The sequence below is a fragment of the Haemaphysalis longicornis genome, unplaced genomic scaffold, assembly GCF_048455015.1.
Source record: "Haemaphysalis longicornis isolate Haplotype H1 unplaced genomic scaffold, Haemaphysalis longicornis Haplotype H1 scaffold_7, whole genome shotgun sequence".
Classification (NCBI taxonomy): domain Eukaryota; kingdom Metazoa; phylum Arthropoda; class Arachnida; order Ixodida; family Ixodidae; genus Haemaphysalis; species Haemaphysalis longicornis.
The window spans coordinates 185,015,275-185,038,427 of NW_027526422.1; the positions used below are offsets into that span (position 1 = coordinate 185,015,275).

The 23,153-nt window shown below is 46.0% G+C and overlaps 1 protein-coding gene across 2 annotated transcripts in view; it reads left to right on the top strand.

Annotated features, from left to right (window-relative positions):
* Positions 1-13,080, top strand: part of LOC144147327 (vitamin D 25-hydroxylase-like) — a 62,129-nt gene extending 49,049 nt beyond the window's left edge. For both annotated transcript variants that reach the window (XM_077679444.1, XM_077679445.1), the window contains 3 exons: positions 4,852-5,110; positions 10,764-10,954; positions 12,700-13,080. In XM_077679444.1, coding sequence (XP_077535570.1) covers positions 4,852-5,110; positions 10,764-10,954; positions 12,700-12,881 — 632 coding nt within the window. In that variant the 3' untranslated portion in view covers positions 12,882-13,080. The remainder of the gene's footprint in view (positions 1-4,851; positions 5,111-10,763; positions 10,955-12,699) is intronic.
* Positions 13,081-23,153: the final 10,073 nt, after the last annotated feature.

A 23,153-nucleotide genomic window follows, 5' to 3' on the forward strand; every position in this document is an offset into this window, starting at 1 on the left:
CCTGGACGTTTAGCGACAAGAACTAACGATGTTTCCTTAACATAGAAATACGAACCCCTCATATGACGATGGTCGCAGATAAGCACGAGCTGAAGCGCTCAACACCACCATCGGTGGGGATCATGTAGTTATCTACACAGACGCCTCCCAACATCGAGGGCAGCAGTACGCCATCATTATGGCTACCTCCAGATCCACCCTCCTTGCTTGTGCCTCACTCGAGACCGAAGACATGACGGCAGGAGAAGAGGGAGCCATCGCATTGGCTCTCACTTAACCACGGGTTCGGAAGGTACTCACCGATTCTCACAAGCCTACCGGAATTACCAGTCCGGTTGTTGTCGCGACCTGCAATGCGTGTGCTAAAAAATCACTCCCCAAACTGTTCCATTGGGCTCATCATGACACCCGCTCATGCTTCCATGGAGGGCAACGAATACGCCCTCTAAGCCTGCAATTTTGTCCCCCGTGCAATGGAGCTGCACAACGACAGTCACCCGCACGTCTCGTTCAGGGCAGGGCCATAACCCAGCATTATCGCCTTCTGAGACAGACCTTACCTTCGCCTTACCCTGACCTCTCCATAGAACAACAAACTACCCTACGGCTGATGCAATACGGCTCCTTCTCATACCCTACGTGTCTTCACCTAATGCACCCGATTAGCTACGACGTTGAATGTAAATTTTGCTCACAAGTAGGAAAAGTCTGCAACATAATCGGGGTGTGTGACGTTAGCCCTGAGCACCCTCCTCTCTTTCCGTCAACTGCCGAAGAACAGCAATTGGAGATGCTGCTGCCCAGCCTCTCTCTGCCTACCCAGCTTCAGCTTGAGGACAGTGCATAGGCGGCGCGGACTGAATATGGGCTGCAGTGAAGACGGAACCAATCCCCTGGGCCACACTCTGGGCCGCTGAGAAATCTGAATTGAAGTAGTTCCTCCTTCACCTCCTACACCTTCTACTCCTCCTCCGTTTATGCCGCCAACGTCGTCACCTCCGTCCGCGACGGCAAAGACGAGAAGTCAGACCGTCTAACACCGAGTTAGACCTTCTTTTAATTTCACAAAAACAGTTTCCACTGATGTGCTACACCAATACAACTCAACCAACCACCGTTCATGATTCATGCATTAATTAAACCATACCAACAATATTTCTTTGATGTAATAGAGGGTTGGGTAACTGCATTTCACTTCTCTCTGGTTTCACTATTTGGTTAGCGACGTGAGGGAATTCAAGTGACGTCGCATGGGTAATAAGTGCGTGTGCCGTTTACAGCTTTGCTTTCCAACCAAATTCGCAGGGTGGATTGGCGCGATTTTTTTGAGTCCCGTTGTGTACATTAACGTATTCGTTGCGAGCGGCTGTTTCTACTCATGTCATTTGTTTAAGCATCCCAGAATAAACCAGTTATTTCTGTTTCTTTCGTGTCGGCGTATCTTCGTTGGGCGGGTCAGGATCTCCGAACCCTGGTCATAAAGGAGGTTCCATCAAAGCTTTGCTGTAAAAGCCTGGTGTCTTTGAAGCACGGAGCGTTCTAGCGCGAGGCATTGGGAAACGAATGTCCCGGCGTGTTATTTTTTGTCCGTGTTTTTGCCAATGGGACGAAACATTCTAGCAAAAGGCGTTGAAAAAAGGTCTGCCGGTGTGTTCTTTAGTACGCGTTGCGCTCTAGCGCAACGCGTTCAAAAAAAAAAAAAAAACTGCTGCGCTATTTTAGTACTGTGACCACACCAAGCGCCGAGAGCTCGAGCTCCTAATTTGCTTCCCCAAAAATTGCTTCCCTTGTTCGCAATCGAACCTGGGTCCCTCGCGTCATGAAACCAGCGTATTTCCGACTGAACTCTCTTCGCATTCTGGGCGCACAGTATTTACTTTGAGTTCGTAGCAGCGACGTTGGCATTGGACTTGGCGGCGGGTTCTTCCGCGTGCTTACGCGATCCGTTTGAGAGATATGTGAAGGCATGCCGAAGAAAAGATCTCGGCATGCCAGTCATTTTGAACCTGAAGCGAAAGGTTGAGAAATAAATGTGGTTTTAACATACGGTGCGGAGAGTTTCGCATTATTAACCAAACTGAATGTCACGTTACGTCGGTTCGACGCGCCATAGAACTATGTGTTATCGCAATAACACTTAGAGACAGGAAACGAGCTTCCTGGGTAAGCAAACAAACTGGAGTAAAGGATATCGTAGTTCAAAAAAAGAAAAATAAATAGGCTTGGGCTAGCCACATATCTAGGCGAATAACAATCAGTGGAATACCAGTGTGAAGTCCCGTGGACTGCCACCGGAAGGACAATTACTCGTTAGAGTCAAGAAACAAGGAATTCGGAGGCAAAGAATAGGTTCTTCTGGCGCGGGACAGGAGGGTTTTGAGGTAGATGGTAGAGGGTTGCGCCCTGCATTGGACCTACTGGGCTGCTGCTGTCGATGATGCTACAACGTGCTGGACTCGGACAAAGAAAGAGGGGCCGCCAGAACACTGCTGTTTCTCCAGCCTGGCACCACTTGTGCAAGCTGCGCCAATTTTATATAGTTCAGTCAGAGACGTCCAGTCGGCCCGTGCACCTTGCCCCTCGACAAGAACAGAGATAGCAGATAGCACTTCAGGATTTACCAGCAGGTCATAAAAGACAGTGGGGGCAATCGTGGTACTTACCACAGTAATCATTCATAACTTATGTCAACTAAACTGGACCATGTTTGTGGAATCGACAACATTGTGTTGACTAGTTTCGGTACCGTTACGAGAAGTCTGTGACATCATTAACTTAACACAGCGTTTCAACGCCCCCTAAAAGGTCTTCTGTCGTCGCTAGATGTCAGGTATTCCGTGGTGATCAGCCGTGCTCATTGGAAGATCTCAGGAGGAAGTCATCTCCGCAAACCAAAAAGGGCGATGCAGTAGACCGAAGCTACCGTCCTCCTGAATGTGTAATAAGCGTACCGACCACGAAGATATCCTTAGATAATGCGTGCCGCTAGTCTCCTGGAATATAAAAATCCGATGAAGAAAAAAAAACAATAGATGACTTACCCTGGTATTCCAAATCCTTCCTCAATTGGAGAATCCAGTTGAAGGCATCCTTGAAATTATTTTCTCATGTATAGGCATTGAGGAATCCTTCCCTTCAGCTGAGTGGAGGGAGTAAAGGAGTGGAGGAGCGACTCTGAATACGGCCGTTAGGCAAGCACAGTGAATGCATATTGAGTTTGCTCGTCCGCGGTCATGTAGGGTCACTCCTACATGGCATTGGTTTCTGACGCCACTGATGAGGGCCGCGGTAGAATTTCCCAAATTTAAACTGGCTACCATTCGATTGTCATTGGAGAATGGCTTGGTCATCGATCCGCGAATTTCCGGCCTTGTAAAAGGCAGTTAAAGACCACCCTCCGGCGATGCGAAAAAGGTTTTTTAGTAGTATTTAGTAAGTGTGAACAGTGACGGCATCTGATCACTTCTAGAACTCTCTGAAAAGGACAAATATTCTAAACGTCTCAGATCTTCAGGCAGATACCACAAAATCGGCCCCCTTTTCGCTGTGTAGGTGAGAGCTGCGACGGGCATCATAATGTTTCAAGTAGTAGGGCACAGAAAACTCGTTGACTGCGGGTTGTAGATATATAAAAGCGAAAGGAGATGGCGGGTGGCCCTCTCGTAAATATACGACATTGTACCTTACATCCTTAGGTGTGTCTTCATCAGTAAACACGCAAGTGTCACAAGATAGCCGGGGACTCCAGCCTTACTTCCATGTGCGGTGCATTGTAACACGTGTCCCCGTTTCGCAAGATGTGTCACAAATCCCACTCATCAGAAAATTCTCGGGAAAGACACCACTTATAGAAAATTCTCCTGTTTATCCTGATGCCAGTCAGAGCGCGTGGACCAATGGATCCCCCATTGGTCATGTGATCGTGTTGGCTGATTGTTCGTGCTAGCCTAACCGTGCTCGAAATTCACCTTGCAAGCTTTCAGTGCGTTTTTGAAAATGCAATAAAAATAGAGCACCCCGAGGCATACGAAGTGCGGATACCCTAAAGAACAAAGGTGCCCCAAAGTAACCGCTGTATGCAAGTGAGGATAGAGATTCCCTGCACGTTGCTGCTTTCCCCAGTGAGTCAACGCCAGCCAGTATTACAACGTTTTGAAATGACTTCAAATTCTTGACAGAGCAGAAGTCATTAGCAGTGCAGCAAAATGATATGTGCGACGAGTAAAGCTTATGCTATGATGACCCAAAAATACCGAATGCTCTTGTTATATTGTTTCCACCAATTTTACTCATCAATGACAATACCCATCACCTCTTCCCGGTCGCTCGCAGTCGACATCGTAACCTTCTTCACTGCAAAAAGGTCCGTGAAAAACGGAAAGCAGTGGCTTTCGAACTTCATCCGATACTAATGCGATATCCAAAATGAAATATTGATTGAATTTCTAATGGAATATAAATACACCAAGGAATCCGTCCTCTTCGGAATTGCTGGTAAATTTGTTTCCGGCATTTATTTATAGAAAATACATGCAGTCCAATCTGGTCACAAACTACGGGTATCAGCAATTTGGTGATGCATAAATAAAAAAACAGCTTTTTGTATTAGTGAGAGACAGTCTTCGTTATTACTCCCAACATTTGGAGAATTCGTCTGTCAGTTCTGCACCATCAAAGTTTTATTCACGAGGGCCAAATATTCGGCTGCTCCGCAGCTGGAAACCATGAGCCCTAAGGTGTGATGTCCGTTTCTATGTCGTGAAATATATCTTTATTTTAGGCGCACTACCCTGTTCGATTAAGACACCTATTATGCTTTGTGATTATTCCATTCTATTCCGAACCACGCAGACCGCTACCTGGTGGGCAACGTCAACGTTTTCATCATAGCTGGCACAATGAGCACAACTTTGACAATGTGGTGGCTCTTACTAGTTTTTGCCAAGCACCCCGACACAATCCAAGCAAGGATTCAGCGAGAGATCGATGGAGTGGTCGGATCACAGCGACGGCCCACGTGGGAAGATCGAAAGCAATTGCCATATACCTTGGCTTGCATCTGGGAGGTGGAACGCTGGAAAACTGCAGCAACTCTTAGCGTAGCCAGAGAGTAAGTCTGACATTTTTGTATTTCAAGGCCATCTCTTGCTGAACTTTACCTTGAAACCCTCTTAAACGCGAACTATACTGCTGCCCAAGATGGCCTCTCAATTCCTTTTTCACGCTCAAATTCAGACTTTCTTCTAACGTCTTCTTGCGGAAGCCGAGAGTGATTTCCTGAAAGACTCATCAAAGTGGCTTTCAACTCTTATTCAATTTTTATTATGGCACCCCGCCCAAGAAATGCAGGAAACAGTACTCCCACTAGTTCGTTAAGAATGCGGATATTGTCATGTACGACGCATCTTTCGGCTAAATACACTGCATTGAGCAAAATTCGGCCTTGCCTAAATACCTATAGCGGAAAAACAACTGTAAACACGTGTACTAGTGATTTATTCTTCCATACCTTGTCCAGAATGACAGGGTAAGCTTATCTTATTCAGTGTGTGACTATGAGTACTTTCGAGACGCACTTTAATCGCGAAATCACAGAGGCCGAGGTGATTTCAAAACTGCGCGATAACTTCGCCACCTCTTCCTTGCTTGTAGAATTGGTATAGGAAAAGATGTGTCTTTCAGGTGACCGCCTCTTCTCGTTCTTCAATGTTATTTTCCTATTACATATATTGCACGCGAATTCGTGGTTGCTGGTCTTTGCGAATGAAATTGTGCACTGTATGTTAATATTAATATTTGGTGTTTTGCAGTTGTCTCACGTCCGCGTTTTCTTCCAACAAGTTGTGCAAAATGTAATAGGTGAAGCGTGCTACGGAATCTCCCGCACCTCAATTTTATGACCGCCATTCAGCGTGCCGTTCCGTAGGGTGCTTTTAGCTTTCTCTGGTTAGCTTTATGTATAATACGGAACCTATGGTGTTGAAGTTTCCTGATTTCCTGAAAGCCTCATAAAAGCGGCTTACAACTCTTAATAAGCCTTTATTATGGCACTCCGCCAAAGAAATGCAGGAAGCAGAACTCACGCTAGTGTGTTAAGAATGCGCATCCGGTCATGCATGACGCACCTTCCGCTTGGAGGCAGTGCATTTAGCGAAATGGTGCATTGCCTTAATTACGCACAGCGGAAAAACAACTGTAAACACGTGTACTAGCGGTTTATTCTTTCATACCTCGTCCGGAATACGAGGGTAAGCTTATTTATTCAGTGTGCGATTATGAGTGCTTGCGAGACACACCTTAATCGTGAAATCACAGAGGCCGAGGTGATTTCAAGACTGCGTGATAACGTCGTCAGCTCTTCCTTGTGTTTTGAATTGACACTGGAAAAGAACTGTATTTCTGCTGGCCACCTCTTCTAGTTCTTAGATTTTATTATTAGATATAATGCACGCGAATACCCAGTTGCTGCTCTTTGCGTATAAAATTGTGCACAGTGCCTTAATAATATTAGCTGTAATTCCACAGTTCTGTGTCACGTCCGCATCTTCTTCCGACAAATTGGGCAAAATAAAAGAGGTGAAGCGTGGTGAGGAATCTCCCGCACCCTAATTTTATGACACTCCTTTCGGCGTCCCGTTCTGTAGGGCGCTATTACCACTTTCCTTGCGCGCTGTTAGCATTGTCTGATTAGCTTTAGGTATAGTAAGGAAACTACGTCGGTGCACTTGAAAGGCCCGTCACACTTTCTTTAATGTTACTTTCTCATTATTGTTTACACCTATTGTCACACGGCTCTGTGATGTGGAAAAACAGTTAGGTCCTGCATTTCACACTTTGCAATCACTAAGCTACGCAGCGTAATAGAAGCCCATATTATGGTTTTACAACTTCCGGTGCCGTCGCTCGCTAAGTGACAACCATTCTTCCATAGGCAGGGCTTTTTCCTCTTTTCTCTAGGACAATAAAGTTCAGGCAGCGATTCGGCTTTATTTTAGCAGAGCTGCTCTATAGGATGTGGTTTACGGCGCGGACGTGCAAAACAAAATCTTTCCTAGTGATGACGTCATCACGTACGCCCGGATGGCTTCACCGTAGCTTAGCCTCGTCGCACCATACGGCAGCCCCCCCTTGCGAAGACGCGTAGTGAACAGCTCCGGTACTCCGCCGCTGCTACAGAACAGCTTGGTCTCTGACGGAGAAGTGGGGCGGCAGAAGAGCGGCACTCCCGAAAAATACGACGCACGGTGAGAAAGCCGCCACCCCGCTACTCGAGAACGGTTGCCACGACTTCGGACCGTTGCCCAATGTCACGCCGATGAAGCGGAGGCGCAACGCCCATGCTTAAACCTTCAGCAACCCTCAAAGCAATATTGCATATAAAGTTACCCGAACAAAGAATAGGAAGGTCTTCGCTTCTAGGTTTCGTAATAGAGCGAAGCTGCCCAATTTTTTTTGACGGCAGGCTGTAACCGCTGTCAGAGAGACTACGCACATCTACGATGGTCAATCGATGAAATTGTCATGCAGAAATATGATTACCCTTTGGAACGAGAACTCCAATCGGAAAGAGCTTTACTCAGTGATGGGGCACCTTACAAACCCCTCAGCATATTCCGAGGACTTGGTTCTATTGGCCTAGGACATCGTATATACAATTACATGCGGAGATCCCTAACCAAACCAACAACCATACTGAAGACTTGAAAAGATACTACGAGCACCATAGAATTCCAGATCATGGGAAATCCTCACGAAGGAACGTTATGGCTACTGCTGTTTAATATATTCCAAAAACAAATTCCCGGCTTGACTAAATTCCCGACATAAGAGGCAGTTTCTACGCCGACGACATAAACTTTTGCGTCAATTGGGGCACTGGGGCAGTAATATGCAACATGAACAAATCTTTCCAGAAGGCTTACCAGTGCTGCTATCGCGATCCGGGAAGGCAGATCTAGAACGCTCCTCCACCACATGACATTTTTTACTGTCCCACAAAAAGTGCATAAAGCGAATTATCATCCAATTTGAAAGTACGCATAAGAAACCATACACGAGAAGTCTCAAAATTCCAGGGGTGCCCAATAAAAATAACATAACGTATACCGAATATCTACAGAACCTTGAATGGAGCTGCCTGCAAATAATAGGCCTCATCCATCGATATTTCATCAGCTCGGACGGTCTACGCAAAAACAAAAGATTCAAAGCAACCCAACCATTTGTCACTAGCAGACTCACATTCTCTGCGCCATACCTATAAACCTGTGAAAAAGCTTTGCAAAAATCAATTTACACAAAAAAAGCGCCTTAAAGTGTCTTCAGCGCCCCTTTGAACTTTTACTGCAACCTTCAAGAGCGTAGGGGATCACAACACGGCTGAAAAGCTTATAAAACTCACCTTCCAATCAAATAGACCGTCTGTGACAAAAACACAACTCAAACTGCACTATGAAAGCACTAAAAATAACATTAATTATTGCGATGACACGACCCACTACCTTAAAAAATTAAAAAAAAGCTGACAGCTGAAATAATTACCGGAGAACTATATCCCGTATAATACGCAAACCGATAAAGGACAGCGGAAAATTAGAACAGAAACAATTAAACATCAAAGCGAAGATGACCAATGTGGCAACAGGGAAATAGAGACATTGTGCTGCATTCGCAACGGCCGTAATCTGCGCCACCCCTACCCCCCGTAAACGTTCAAACTCCACAAGCATCCAAATAAGCAACTGCAGAATAGGCTGCTATAGGGCTTCCTTTTGCTAATACGGAAAGCCATATACGATATTCGCGGATTTTAAAACAGCTATTGAAACTTCTTCTGCAGGCTTCTAATAGTTAGAGTCAAAATGGCACAGCGACACCCACCGCAATCCCCGGTAAAACTAGTATGAACTCCTGCGTAGGATGGCCTCCAGGATAAAATGATGCCCACGGTCTTGCTTGAAAACATAATAACACAGCAGCGGCAAGATCTTTCCTATAATATGGTGCCCCATGTAACACAAACAGGATGGTCTTATGTGTACAACTAACCACGCACTACAGCCTCTCTCGCAGAAAACTCCCACTAGCCAACGCTCTTCTCACACGTTCACAATTAAAGACGTGGAGACACCTACGCATCATTACCTTTCCGAACCTAGCCGCACTCAACCTAATCTTATTTCTTTTCACACATCACGGAACTGCAAAGCAGTCAGATTCCTCACGACCCTTCACTAAATCACATAGGGGGGCATCAGAGACCCTTTCCCCTTTTTCTCCCAATGAGCAACGGGACGAGGCCCTGGCGAGCTCAAACCAGATGACCTTATCCTGGGTTATCATCAGAGCCATCGACCGAGCTCCCCGGCATACACTCGCACCTATAACAAAATCCTAACAACAAAGAAAGGGCAATAAATTATTCTGTTGTTCTCTCTTCCTCAGAGCTGAAGCTGCCAGCGCTAAGAATATCCTACAACCCTGTATTTCTTGTGCACATTAGTATCTTTGTCTGTTTATCTCGCTCTTTTCATTCTCGTTGTAGGATCTATTATTCACTCTCTGGCACCAATCATTAAATATTCATTGAAGGCTGTCTTGGACGCTATTTTCTGGCGTGAAGTGGTCTAGTGAACGTCCCAAGTTGACCGGTTGAAAAGAAAGAGACGTCTTGTTTAGAACAAAAATGAAACTAATACATTCACGGTACACTTAATACGCTGATAAATTGCCAAAATAGGTGGCAATGGTATAGTTGGAACTTGTTCTGGTACAGTTTCCTCAATAAAAAGCTCCCGCATGGGGGTCGAACTTCAAGAATAGACGATGTCGTCGCCGCGCTTGCCGGTCGCCTAATAATGGCCGCTTCTCCGTAGTAGGCGTGCTTATCACCGACCCACACTTCATCGCCACCGCAGTCACCATGCTTTCGCCAGTCTTGCTAGCTGTGAAGAAGGTATGGGTAGGCGAGAAGTTCGCCAGGTCTTTCACAGCAACTGTAAAAACACGTAATTTCATAATTCCACTGCTTCAACACTTTATATCTGTCTCCTCACCTTTCGTTCAGCGGTTTAGTTTTCAGTTTATATGGTCAGTGTTTCTTCCTTCACCACAAGACACGGCGCCATCGCGCCATACTCTGCACGTGCCTCCTACCAATGTCCTTTAACATTGCCACCATGGGCTAAGATAACAACGCCAAGCCAGGGGCTGCAAAGAACATAAACACTGAGAAATATCAGGGCGCAGCTTCTTGCAATATATAGTACCAGACTTGCCGAGCAAACCCCGCGCTGGGCAACTGTGTCGTCTGTTTCCCAGTCAAGAGTTTTAAACATGTGTCGGCATACGGTTGTATCTATTTGCACAAAACGATGAGGTCACAAGCTAACTGCAATGTAATTTTTTGGATATTGAAGGGAACGTACCACAAAAAAGAGGATCAAAATTGAGATTGAAGATTTCAGCATAGTTTACTGTCTTCTACAATACGACTTGTGACTGCGTACAATGATTAAGCGCTGTACGTACGAATCAAAAATGAAACGGCACGTTTTGGTGTTGTTAGGTGTCCGTATTGGTATATTTTTGTATGTTCATTCTTCGGTGCACATTTTAGAGCAATTGAAAGTGCACTTCCTTTGTACATTTATATCATCTGAGGCATTAAAGTAAAGTAATGGTGTTTGAAAGAACTTTCCGCTTCTTTCACTTGTATTGCTTGACCAAAATACGCACCTTATTAGTCAATTCTTTTTTTTCAGGAGCTCTGATGATGTAGTGATTGACGGATACTTCATTGCCAAAGGAACTACTATCATTCCAAATTTATGGGCTTGCCACAATGACCCTGCTGTGTGGAAAGAACCTCACAAATTTAACCCGCAACGTTTTTTGAGTAATCAAGGAAATATTGTACCACAGAAGCCAGAACAACTGATACCATTCAGCTTTGGTGAGAACCTGTAAAATATTCGTAGATACGAAGTTCCTTTTCTGGAAAATTACGCCAACCACCTCGTGTATATGGTATGTGTGCGGGTGACAAAAGTTGCAGGACAAAATAGCAATACACATTTTCAAGAGCACATCGCCTGTGTTATGTACTAGAGTTGTTTAAGCGGGGAGTACTTAGATGACCACTTTTGAATTTTATTCGAACAGTAATGAATTCCGAAATTTCATATACCCGATGGCTCTTATGCGGAATATTTACTGGAATCTCAGTATGGCCTGGTGGTAGGTGCACTGGAAACGTTGGTATTGATTTGATGCCGCGTATGTGTGAAGTTCTGAAAGGGCTTCATTATTCAGTTTTTTTGTTTAAATATCTCGGCTCTTTTTTCACAGTCAGATTACACTTAACCCATCACATTGAGCGCATAAGTAGTAAATTAACAAAGAAACTTGGCATCCTCAAAATGCGGCCTTATTTTACTACACAACAAAAACCAGAATCCATGCATACAGTTTCTTGATAAAGCACCCATTCAATATGCTTCAACCATATGGCATACTCACAGTAAAAATGTAACTACCCTCGCTAAATTGGATCAAACAAAAATACACCTTTCATACTATTATCATTCTCCCATTATGAAAGCTGCACTGTCTTAAAAATAGCCCTAATCCTCCTTATCATACACAATTAAAACCATGTAGAACATTCTAACAAAATGAACCTCCTCCTTCCAGGAGAAAAAAAATACCGAAGCGCGCTTATAAACCTGTTGATAACACAAAAGAATGCATTGCCATATAATACGGCTACTTTAACACAGTCTTCGTCCTTCCTGGTGAATTAAATATGTTCTTGGAAACTGCAAGTGATGAGTACACTTATGCACAGCTAAGCGCGCTTATAAACCTGTTGATAACACAAAAGAATGCATTGCCATATAATACGGCTACTTTAACACAGTCTTCGTCCTTCCTGGTGAATTAAATATGTTCTTGGAAACTGCAAGTGATGAGTACACTTATGCACAGCTATTTTTGAGGCTATTTATTTGACTAATTGCGTGTGTTTATGCGCTTTCCCTACAAATTCTATACAACTGGGGCCTATTGTATATAGTAAAGGCAACAGCCTCTTTATATTCAGTCTATATGCACACGTTTGTTTCTGTCTCTTGCGTAGCGTGAAGTTTATTTACACATTTCCACTTAGGCTTTATATAATGATGTCTGACAAGAGCACATAATTCACTAGCTTGGTCAATTGTAAATAATCTTCCCCTGTAATTCCCGCTCGGGAGAATATCTGTAAAAAGATACATAAAAGAATAAAAGAGGAAATAAAAAATATATTGATCTAGCGGCGATGGCTATGCAAGAAAAGCAAGATCCTTTTAAGGACAGTACAGGGGCACACACAATTTCGTAAGAATAGCGAGACCGCTCACCCTACCGCTTGCCAAAAACACAGAACATAATGCATTCTGCGCATACGCCCAGCGATGATCCAAAACATGCTGAGCTGGCCTTTCCTATTGTAAAGCTTTCTAATAACGCACATCAATTTCGGCGTTTACTATCGCTCATTCATACGTAACGATGGCTATGTGCGCGCCAAGTTGGTGTGGAATATATCCCTAACGTATGGTTATTTTGAGGAAAACTTTACTTACGTATGCTTAACATGCCCACAGATGTCATTCATCGCAAGTTTTGCAGTGTTTTTTCTATATTTTTCTCCAGGCCGCCGTTCGTGCCCTGGTGAAACGTTCGCTTCGATGGAGATTTTTCTAATGATGACATTTCTGCTGCAGAAATACATCATTGTACCAGAACACCCCATTCATTCTGACCTGGACAATCCCGACATTCTTGTACCCAAACAGGTTGATGTGAAGCTCCGATTCTTGCCTCGCCATCCTTGAAATGTTGCAGGATTCTAATTCCCACCGTTTAACGTGGGCGTGGCTTTCTCATTCTGGAAGATTATAAAAAACAGCACGTTCAACAGACAAAATAAAGTTCACCGACTAATGAAATCACGGTTAAACTCTTATAGGAACGAAACACACTGTTCATTGTTGTCACAGGCAGCCTACTTATTTCCGCAGCGGGAAAAAAGAATCTCCCCATGCTTTCCTGTTTTGCTAAGGAATGAAAAGAGCACAGGAGTCCCTACCATTCTGTTCCCGTACAAGTTCAGCCACAACACTGTCGTGGCACTATAAACTGAACGTGACCTCATGGGCCCTGTGTCGATGTTGGGTGCGCTTTGTGATGTGAGGCATTTTTCGTAGACTCCTTAACACGTGTGATGCAGCGCGCAGCTTTGAGTAAACAAGTACGAAGGGAAGCCCCCATGGTTGACTTTTTTAAAATATATTACTCCCAAAAACCCTGGATTGCTGAAGCGGAGCATCTTACGCTTTTCCCTGAAATATTCGAACGACACAAACCAATGTGCCTTTTAATGATTGGAAGTAAACAGTTTTTAAATGAGCAATTCCGGTAGAACAATGTCTGGCTTGCCACGATAGGCTAGGTCACCCCATTTGCTAACAAGTCCCTCAATTACCAAGCTACTGCCACCTCGCGGTCCGATTCTTTTTTTTTTGCCTACACATATTCTGGTGTCTTATTTTCATCGAGTGATTAGTGTGTAAACTTGCCTGTGTAAAATTGCTGACTTCAAAATTTATTGAGCCTGTCCAGAGAATATAAAAGGACATGAGAAGTGAAACTTTTGCGAATATACCTCATCACCCCGCACCCTAAAATTTTGAGCGAATTACTTTGCACACGTTATTAGTTACAGCGATGCCATGCGACTTTTGCCGGCGATAACCCAAGAAAAGCACGCAAACCGCCGCTCGTAAAAACGAACCGTTCACACATTCTCTTCCACACTGGGTTTGGAGAAAAATGGGCAGAACGCGCGCGCAAATGGGAAACGCCATAATGCGAAGTTTTCATCGTAGTGTTATGGGTTAAAATAAACTTATCCGTGGCCTTTTTGCAGATTTTGTATTTGAAGCTCTAAAATTACAGTTGAAGTAGTTGGTTTTGCAGAACAGAGGGCAGCGGCTAGTTCGTTAAAACGCAAGAAATAAAGCCGTTCCACTCAATGTCAAAGCTGTCGGCATCGCAGAGCAGTGATTCGCCATAATGAGCTGCAGCACCATTATCCGCTCACTGGTGCCACACAATTTATTTCAAATCCCCCCCCCCCCACCCCCCACCTGCCTGAAACTGCGCCAGCGGGAGTTCTGTTCTTTTTGCGCTTGCTTTAATTTCGTATGCTAAAGCTCTTTAGCGTCATTTCGAACGCGCAATTTTTTTCTTGCACGGCTGGAGCCTTTATACGAAATTTGGAACGTGCCATTGTCTTCTTGTGCGACTGGAGTTTTCCTGCGTCATTTCTCATGCGACATTTCTTTCTTGCGCGGCCACTTTGTTCGCTTAAAACAACAACCGAACGAGCGTTCCGAAATGAATAAACGCGGGAGCCGCCGGTTATATACACAGATTTTGCCTGAAAAGTACCTGCATTTTTCTTTCCGCTAAATAACGGGGATATGTATGACAAGCGCCAGCGAGTCACGAGGTTTGAACGGTTATGACTATTTAAACTGCGTGGTTTCGGAAAACTCAGCTTGACTCTCTGGCGCCGGTACAGAGGGCTTTACTTGCATCCATTATCTCGCTGCGACGCCCAATTCCGGCCATCGCACAGACCGTTAGCGAGATAAGGCGACAAGGCGAGCTCATAGAGTGCTCTGCACATGAAATATAAGAGGTAACGAGCAACGCACGACGCTGCATGCCTCGTTCCAAATGTGGGATCAGTCATCGGAGGAATTCTAACCGTTGGCCATTAGGAATTACACGCGTCATAGCTACGAAGGACTGTGACCTAGACTTTCTATATAAAAAGCGGTAAATAGCGGCGAATACGTTTCCGAACGCAATAAAATATCTGCGAAAGCAACCATGTCAACTTGTGGCGGTTGTGCTAAAAGGAAACTACAGCCCCTGCTTCGAATTGAGCAAAACACTGCACGCATTTTGTTTGCGCACAGTGAAGCAGATTCGCTGGTTGGCCCATTGTTTAAGTGTAACCTGCTCCTAGAGGAAACACTGCTATACATACATCTATACTGTTTACTTTGGGTATCGCACTGCCAGTCGTTTTCCCATTACTACGGCCACCATACACAGAGAATAATGTTATATGGCGGGCTTTAGCCCTTAGCGTACCACACATCGCTTTCGGGGCCAAGCAGGGTGATATGGTTTGTCCAGGTTTGCTCCAGGTTTGCCTGGTTTGCTCCAGGTGCAACAGGAGCTTTTCGGCAATGCTTGAAGCTTCTCCGTAATACTCGCACTTGAAGCACTTCAGGAACCTAGTGGAACCAATATACTGAAGCCATATTTTACATACTGGTTGTTAGCACTCCAAAGATAACATGATACGGAAAAAAATCGCTGAACATTTCGAAAAGTATTAGTAATCGTGCTTAAAACATCGCCGTCCGTAGAGTTACGCTCATTCCTGAGCGCCTGGTATCCTATGGCTGAACTAAGCGTGAGCCGGAAAGCTGGGGATGTTCACTACACCTTCCCGAGCTTAAATCGGAAAATTCGCTTTCTGTTCCCTGTTGTTGAGTCTTTGCTGCTGGCTGACGAAGGTGGGGATTGGCCCTCTTTGTTGAAGCGTGGCTTGTGCTTCGCTTTTTTGCGGAGACGAATTGGCCCTGTGGCATCGATGTCGTTCCCCAGCAAGCGCAGGCTGTCGCTCGTGCCGTGTTATCTGTTCGGCGTCCATGCCGGAAAAACAGGCTCTATGTTCGCAGGGTCTAGTCCGGGACGTTGCGGCGCCCTCTTTTTAGTTTTTTTGATATCAACATGGGTGTTGCGGAGCACTCTTTTGGTTGGTTTTGATGTATGCCTGGCTGCGTGACGCTCAAAGAAAAAGAAAGGACGACCTCCTGGTCCCTAAAGTGTTCCGGAATAAAAATAAAATTCCGGTATGCCCTGCCTCTTGTGCAATATGGTTGACACCGGGTGTACATTCCTTCCGTCATCGTGTCAGAAGGAAAATGTGCTGGCCGGCGCACCCCGCCTTAACAATACGCCAGCGCACACTGGCCCTCGTTATGAAACTGCCGCCAGGTTTTTTCTCTTCGCTTCAGCCCTCCCTGAAGATAGGGGCCTTCTGAACAGCGTCCAACCTTCGTGAGCGACTCGTTTTCGACAGCAAAGACAACTATCAGAGAAACCTTGATCCAGATGGCGGCGCCGCATGCGTTTACCTCTCCTCGTCATCAGACTAGCCCTTAAAAAGAGTCGCTTTCTCAGCAAACGCAGTGCTTTCTCAGCAAAGGCCGACACTGTGGCAACACGAGGCAATAAAACGCTGAGCCACAGAACAGCACATATATTTATAACACGTCTGCTGCTAACGGGCCAGCAGCAGCTATGCCTGGCCGAACTTTTGGAGTTCCTGGGAGCTCTGATCGCTCGCGCCACGAGACTCCTGTAGTGAGCCTCAGAGTGGTCCTTCTTCGTCTTTGTCTTTTCAGATGCTACCACAGGCGGCTCCCTTCCAGTGGTGGAGCCTTGGAGTAAGCCGGAAGGATGCTTTTGGAGGTCGTCGTGTGGGTTTTGTTTGCTGCGACTGGGTTGGCTGGGAGGGCGATCCGCAATTAGTATTATGGAGTTGTCTGATTGTATAGATAGCGGCTCCTCAATGAACGCTGCTTTGAGGCGATCAACATAAATAGTATCCTGTCTGCCATTCAAATCCACGGTGAAATGCTTATCAGCACGGTGGATGAGGTGGGAGCGTCCGTCATACGGGCGCTGAAATGGTTTGCGCATGGTGTTACGGCAGACAAAAACGTAGGGTGACGTTGTCAGCTCGCCGGGAACATGTGCATCCGCACGCTGTTGGCCGCGTGGTGCGTGCGCACGAAGTGAGCGAAAAGAAACTCCTAGTTTGGTCACGTAGTCAGTGGGATTAGGGCTCAGTGGTGACTCGGAATCAGCGAAAAACTTTCGCGGCAGGCGTAGCGGCGCACCACATACCACCTCTGTGGGCGTGCAGTGCAGATCTTCTTCAAGGTAGCCCGACGACTCAGCAGAACCAACGGAGGGGAGGTGGAACAATGGGTAGTGTCCGGCTGTGCCCTGAGTGCAGTCTTGAGGGAGCGGTGAAAACGCTCAACAAGCCCGTTGGCAATGGGGTGGTACGTTGTGGTCCGAATGCGGGAAGCCCCAAGAAGGGTCAGAAGTTTATTGAAGAATGCCGGCTCGAACTGGCGACTTTGGTCGGTGGTGATAGTTTATGAGACACCATAGCTGAAACTCCAGTGAGCCATGAAGGCGTTGGCGATGGTTCCACTACAAATGTCGGGAAGAGGGAACGCCTCGGGACAACGCGTGAACCGATTCACGCAAGTTAGTAGGTATGTGCTGCCTTTTGAAGGAGCCCAGGCCCCAAAATCTGTACGTGCACCTTGTCGAAACGCTCAGTAGGAGCCATAAACAAGCCGAGAGTAGCCTTGGCGTGCCGGTTAACTTTTGACGGTTGCATACGAGACAGCAGCGCGTCCAGTCGCGTACGTCCTTGTTGATGCCGGCCAAACGAAAACGCTACTTCAGCAGATGTTGCATGGCTCGTATTCCAGGGTGCGATAGTCTATGGAAGGCAAAGAAAATAATGCGTCGGAAATTCGCCGCGATGAGTGGACGCGAGGTGTGCGTGAAAACATCGAAAGCACCGGTACAGCACACGATGGGATGGGTACTTTACAAAGGTGCAGCGCGCTGGGTTTTTTTTGAAGGGCTTATATTTCGGCGTCTTCTTGCTGCGCTGATGCAAGTGCGGTGAAGTCGATGTCAGCCGAGTTGTGCGAACTGAATATTGCGGGGACACGTGAGAGTGCATTCGCGGCAGCGTTGTCCTGCCCTTGCACGTGCCGTATGTCCTTTGTCCGTGGTCATGAATTCTGTGGCAACACGAGGCAATAAAAACGGCGAGCCAAAGAACAACGTATATATTTAAAACACGTCAGCAGCTAACGGGCCAGCGGCAGCTATGCCTGGCCGAACGTCCGGTGTTCCCGGGAGCACTGACCGCTCGCGCCACGAGGCTCAAGCAGTGAGCCTCAGAGTGGTGCTTCGTCGCCATCGTCTTCGTTGATGCTGCTACAACACAATTACGCTAGGATGACGAATAGTCAACGTCTTAGAAACAAAGGCAGAAGACATGTTTCGCACCTTCGAGCCAATCACTGACGAGCAGTATACCTTCACCACTATAATCCAGCGTTTTATGAGCCACTTCGTGCGCTGATGGAACTTTACCTACAGACTAGTGAAGTTTAATACTCTTGCCAAGCTTGACGATCATTCCATCAAATATTTAATGACCGCAGTGTACGCCCCAGCGGATACGTGCCTTTAAAGAGAGCTCCACAAAGGGTTAATCAGTGAGAGAGTAGTCGTTGTCTCCAAAAACCACATACGCACACTATGTAGCTTGATGTCAGAAGTTTATAGCTGATCGAGCCACTGGCCATTATTTGTAACACTGAGGGAATCGAAGGAAAGAAATCAAACCTCCTTCAGAGTGTTCCTAACCGAGAAAACAAGCTCGATGGTATCAAATCAAGACGTCATGTACCCGTACAGAGCACGTTGAAACGCCGTTCCGAGCAAAACACAATCCGCACACCTCTACTAAAAAGCCTCGTGGGGTGGCTCGTTTGGCAAAGCGCGTCATGCGACGTCAACCGGTCCTGCAAACGATGGTACCGGCAAGACGTGCTGAAAACAAAGCCAGTTTTCACCTATTTGCTGTTACACGCGTGTACAGCTAAAAACTGACCAGAACACGCGATTTCTTGGCGTGACAGCACTGGGAAAGTCTCTGCTCTCCTTGAGTAACAGAGTGTTTCTTTTGTTATCAACATGGAGATGAACGAAACCACATCAACAACAGTGAAATTTTTCAACAATTTTATTCACATCACTGTAAACACTTCCGACGGGGGGTAGACGTCCAGATGCAAAGACTGGCAATGTATAAAGTGGCAAGGCAAAGTTTCGATACCAAATTGCCAAGAAGCATAAAAAACGGCGTTCTGCCTTGTCTGCGCACATCTATTCACCGCGACCCATCGAACACCAACCTTAATCCGTTAAGCTCATGTCCGACCAGCGCTCAGGACGCACCCCTATGCCCCATTTCTGGATGGCGGAGTGCGGTGCGGACCCAGTAAAATAGCTGCGTAAATCTCATCTAGAACCTTCTCTTGCCCCATGCCCAAGGAGAAAAGGTTTAGGAATCGGCGCGGCTGATACAACGGGCGAAGCAACAGGCCGTAAAATGCACTCTTTTTCAGTCTCCGACCATGTCACCGAAAGCAGTCTCTGAAATCATGAAAAACGAGACAAAATTTTATCCCTTTGCGCTACGGGAGCTTTCACTATGACTGCTGGAGGCGGCATGGTATTTGCCACGCAATTGCCACACCATATAAAAATGCCACGCGATTGAACATTATTGGGATTTTGGCATTTCCACTGTTATCCCGGTATCTTGCCACTCGTACTTCTATTCAGTACTGCGGGAAAAAGGAAAATGTTCAAGTGTGGTCGCGAGCGCTTTTTGTTTTTGCACAGCGTATTTTTATTTCCTATGGCGGAAAGAAGGCGGCTTTCAACTAAAACAACAATGGAAATGTAAATGTTTTGATACCTTCCCTCGAATATGCTAGAAAACAACAATATGCTTGTTTTCATTTTTCTCGATAATGTAGAGAGGTATATACAGTGCCACTAGGTTTTTTACTTTACAAAAGCTTTGCCAATAAATAGGACCGTGTGCAATCATTAAATTTGGTGCATATGTGATTGGCGCTTCCTTTCCTCCTGACTCGGCTATGCCTACCACCCATCGTTGCGACCGCGTTACCACGTTCTGTTTAATAAAATCCTCCACAGAGAACAGATACGCTGTTACTCAAGAAAACAAATTCCGCCGTCTCCACGAAGTGAATGATGATGAGTGGGGCAAAGCTCCAAGCTTATCGGTAAAACCATGAAACATTCGCCTATACATCATATAAAGACTCGACACCTTGTTATAGGGGAGATTGTATATAGACTTAAGTCAAACCCAGCTATAACGAACCCGGATAGAGCGAATTATGCTATATATCGAACAAAATATTTCAGTTACAGAAATGCATGGGGAAAATATTTCTTATATCGAGGTTCACATCCGATACATTGAAGTCTGCGCGCGTAGAATGGCTTCCAAAATGCATGGTCTCGAAGCGGCGATTCAGACGTTGATTGTCCGCGACCACAAAGCAAAAGCCGCGACTGAGACATTGCGGAGCGACGTTACGCCCGACACTTTCCTTACCTGTTTCCGACGCTCGGGACTCACGATGGAACCCGCCCATTCCGCGAGTCCGGACCAAGACAGCACCATCGGTGAACTGTGGGAAGAGCTCGCCAGCGTTCCCGATGATGTCGCGAGTGAAAGCCGTCCAACGCCTAAAATGAAGCGCTTTCGGCAGTCGATGTGCTCTACCAATGCTTCTTAGATTTCGGAGGACGCGGACTCGAACTGGTGCAATGTTTCGTGCAGAGAATGCTATGCTAGTTAAAGCCGCCACAACAAAACTGAAAACAAAAACCACCGCTTTTTTGCAAAATAGGCAGTTAAGGTGGAAAGTAGCCTTATTATCTGCAATAAATAGATTACTTTGTGTATGGTAATGGCTAATTTACTGTGTTGGTTTCTGCATGCGGGGATGGCGGAGTTGGGGAGGGGGTTGGCTCCCGCGGATTGCGAACTCGCAACAATAAGTTCGTTATAAGCGGGTTCAGCTATATCGAACTATTGGATATATCGAACTTATCGCAGTGCATATTGCAGTTCGCTATAAACGGGTTTGACTGTATATACACGATGTTTATTATTTACATATCGAAGATAACCTATACTCCTCCATCTCCGCTGTTCCGCTGCATACTCGGGCTCGCGCGCCCGAGTATGCAGCGGAGCAGAGGAGACGTAGAAGTACAGGTGTCTGCCGCGCCATCTAGCGGGCGGCTTATGAACTATTGCACAGCGCGCATCTAGCGGTCGCATCAAGAACTAGTGGACACGGCGCGCCGAGCAACTTGCCCCGAGCAAGACGAGATTCGCCCATTAAAGAGCAGCACCGAACAAAGGCAGGCTACGCCCATCGGTGCACTACTAGCTGTCTTGAGAGGTATCGGCACTAAAGGGGCAAAGCGCAGGCTCCTTACGATGGCGAGCGAGCAGAAAGAACTCCAGGGCGCGCTCCCCAGAGGACAGGCGAAGTGATGACGCAGGGGGCCCAAAGTTTGCCAGAAAGTTCCACACTAAATTATCAAAAGGTCCAACAACTCTTCCAATTTCGCATTCACAAAAAGTTCAGTTGCATAAAGAATAAACAAAATGGCATGTATGGAGACATGATCAAAAACCAAAGATACGCCTTTTCACCCAGAATCATTTTATTGCCTGACTTTTAGTGACCTCACGGCTTTTCTGAGTACTGACAAACATTAATTAGCTTTCAAGAGGTTTCCTGGCTCTTTGCATTCTTTTGGCTTGTTTCTTAACCTACAAACACCATCCAATGCAAGCGACATTCATGGTGTTTGGTGCAGTTCATTCATCGCAAACGCAAATTGGCGGCCTCAAGTCACTACGCCTAAACGAAGGCAATTATTTTGCAAAAATTTGTTTTTTTATTTTTATTTACCAACCTGAGTGCACTCGTTGTTGTGGGCCAGTTTGTTGAAAAAAACCATCGTTATGTTAATTTAGGACCAAGTACAGACAGATACTCCCAAAAAAGTGTTTTACCGTGGGTGTGAATATTTCAAATACAATCAAACGGTATTACAATCCCTTTGCGTTTTTTACGGTTCTATGAAGCTAGTATGTCCTACATAGATAGTTAGTTTTCTCCCGTTTCTTACTTTTATTGGATAAGGTTATTTGATTATGCATAGCTCAACCCTATTGTAATTTAGGGAAATTGGGCAGAATAGAAACCCTTCCCCAATTGCTCTTTGCAAAGTAACACAAGTTTGGCGCTCTGGTAAGGGGCACCTAATATGAGAGATAGACGTACATGGCGAAAGCAAAGGAGACGCCGTGGGCACTGTACTTTCCAGGCTTTAACTAAAAAGTGACTGCAGGTAAGGTGTGGTTTCGGAGAAGTTGGTAGCAGGGGAATGCTGCACCACCTTCCTCTCTAGCATCCAACCTTGTGCAACCCCGCTTTTAAACTTTTTGGGCTTCATCGCGGCCTACTCTCGTGGGATCGTTGCCTTTTCGTGTTCACAGATTGGTGATTACGCCACTTGTCTTCGGCGCGGCGTTCTATGATTGGCTGACCAGTGCGCTACCATATTTTGCTATGATGCTTCGGAGTTTAGGGGCGCCACTCGTTCATTGTTGCGGTCCTGACGCGACATTCGAATTGCCGTTTCTTTGTTCTGTTTTTTTCGGACGGGTTGGGGGGAAGAGCTGGTAGCGAGTGACCAGTGCGAATACTTTGATTTAAAGATCGTCATACTCTAAACCATGGGAGGAGCGATTATAGAAACAAAAAGATTGAGTGATAGGAGGGGTAATGAAGACGGTGTTCTATGTTGAAGGGGGCGCAAGACTGCCGTGCTTCAATCGCGTTCGCGGCAGAGCAACCAGGTAAGCAGACAATCATTTTTCATTGCAACAATTTTTCGCAATGATGCTCCCGTTATCATAATACAAACCCTAAAGAATGTTTGCTGTTGATCTCGTCGATAACATTATGCAGTTCAGTGGTACCCTCCACGGGAAGCGGACCGTCTATCACCTGCAGACAAAGAGAATGACATGATGCCTAAACAAGCTAGGAGTAGAAATGCAAATCATTGTGGGGTATCCCGTGAGCGTCCCTCGCTGAGAGCTCTCCCCCGCCCTACTCTAACCGCTGACTTGTGCCCACCAGCGGCTATGCAGCGGAGAAAACGACGTTCCTCGGCATTCCCCAAGAGCATTCTATAAAGAAGCAAGGGAGAATGTTGAGCGAATGTTGCATGTTGCTGGCGCTCGGAGCCGAGAATGGCTGAAGTTGGTTGAAGACAATGTGTTT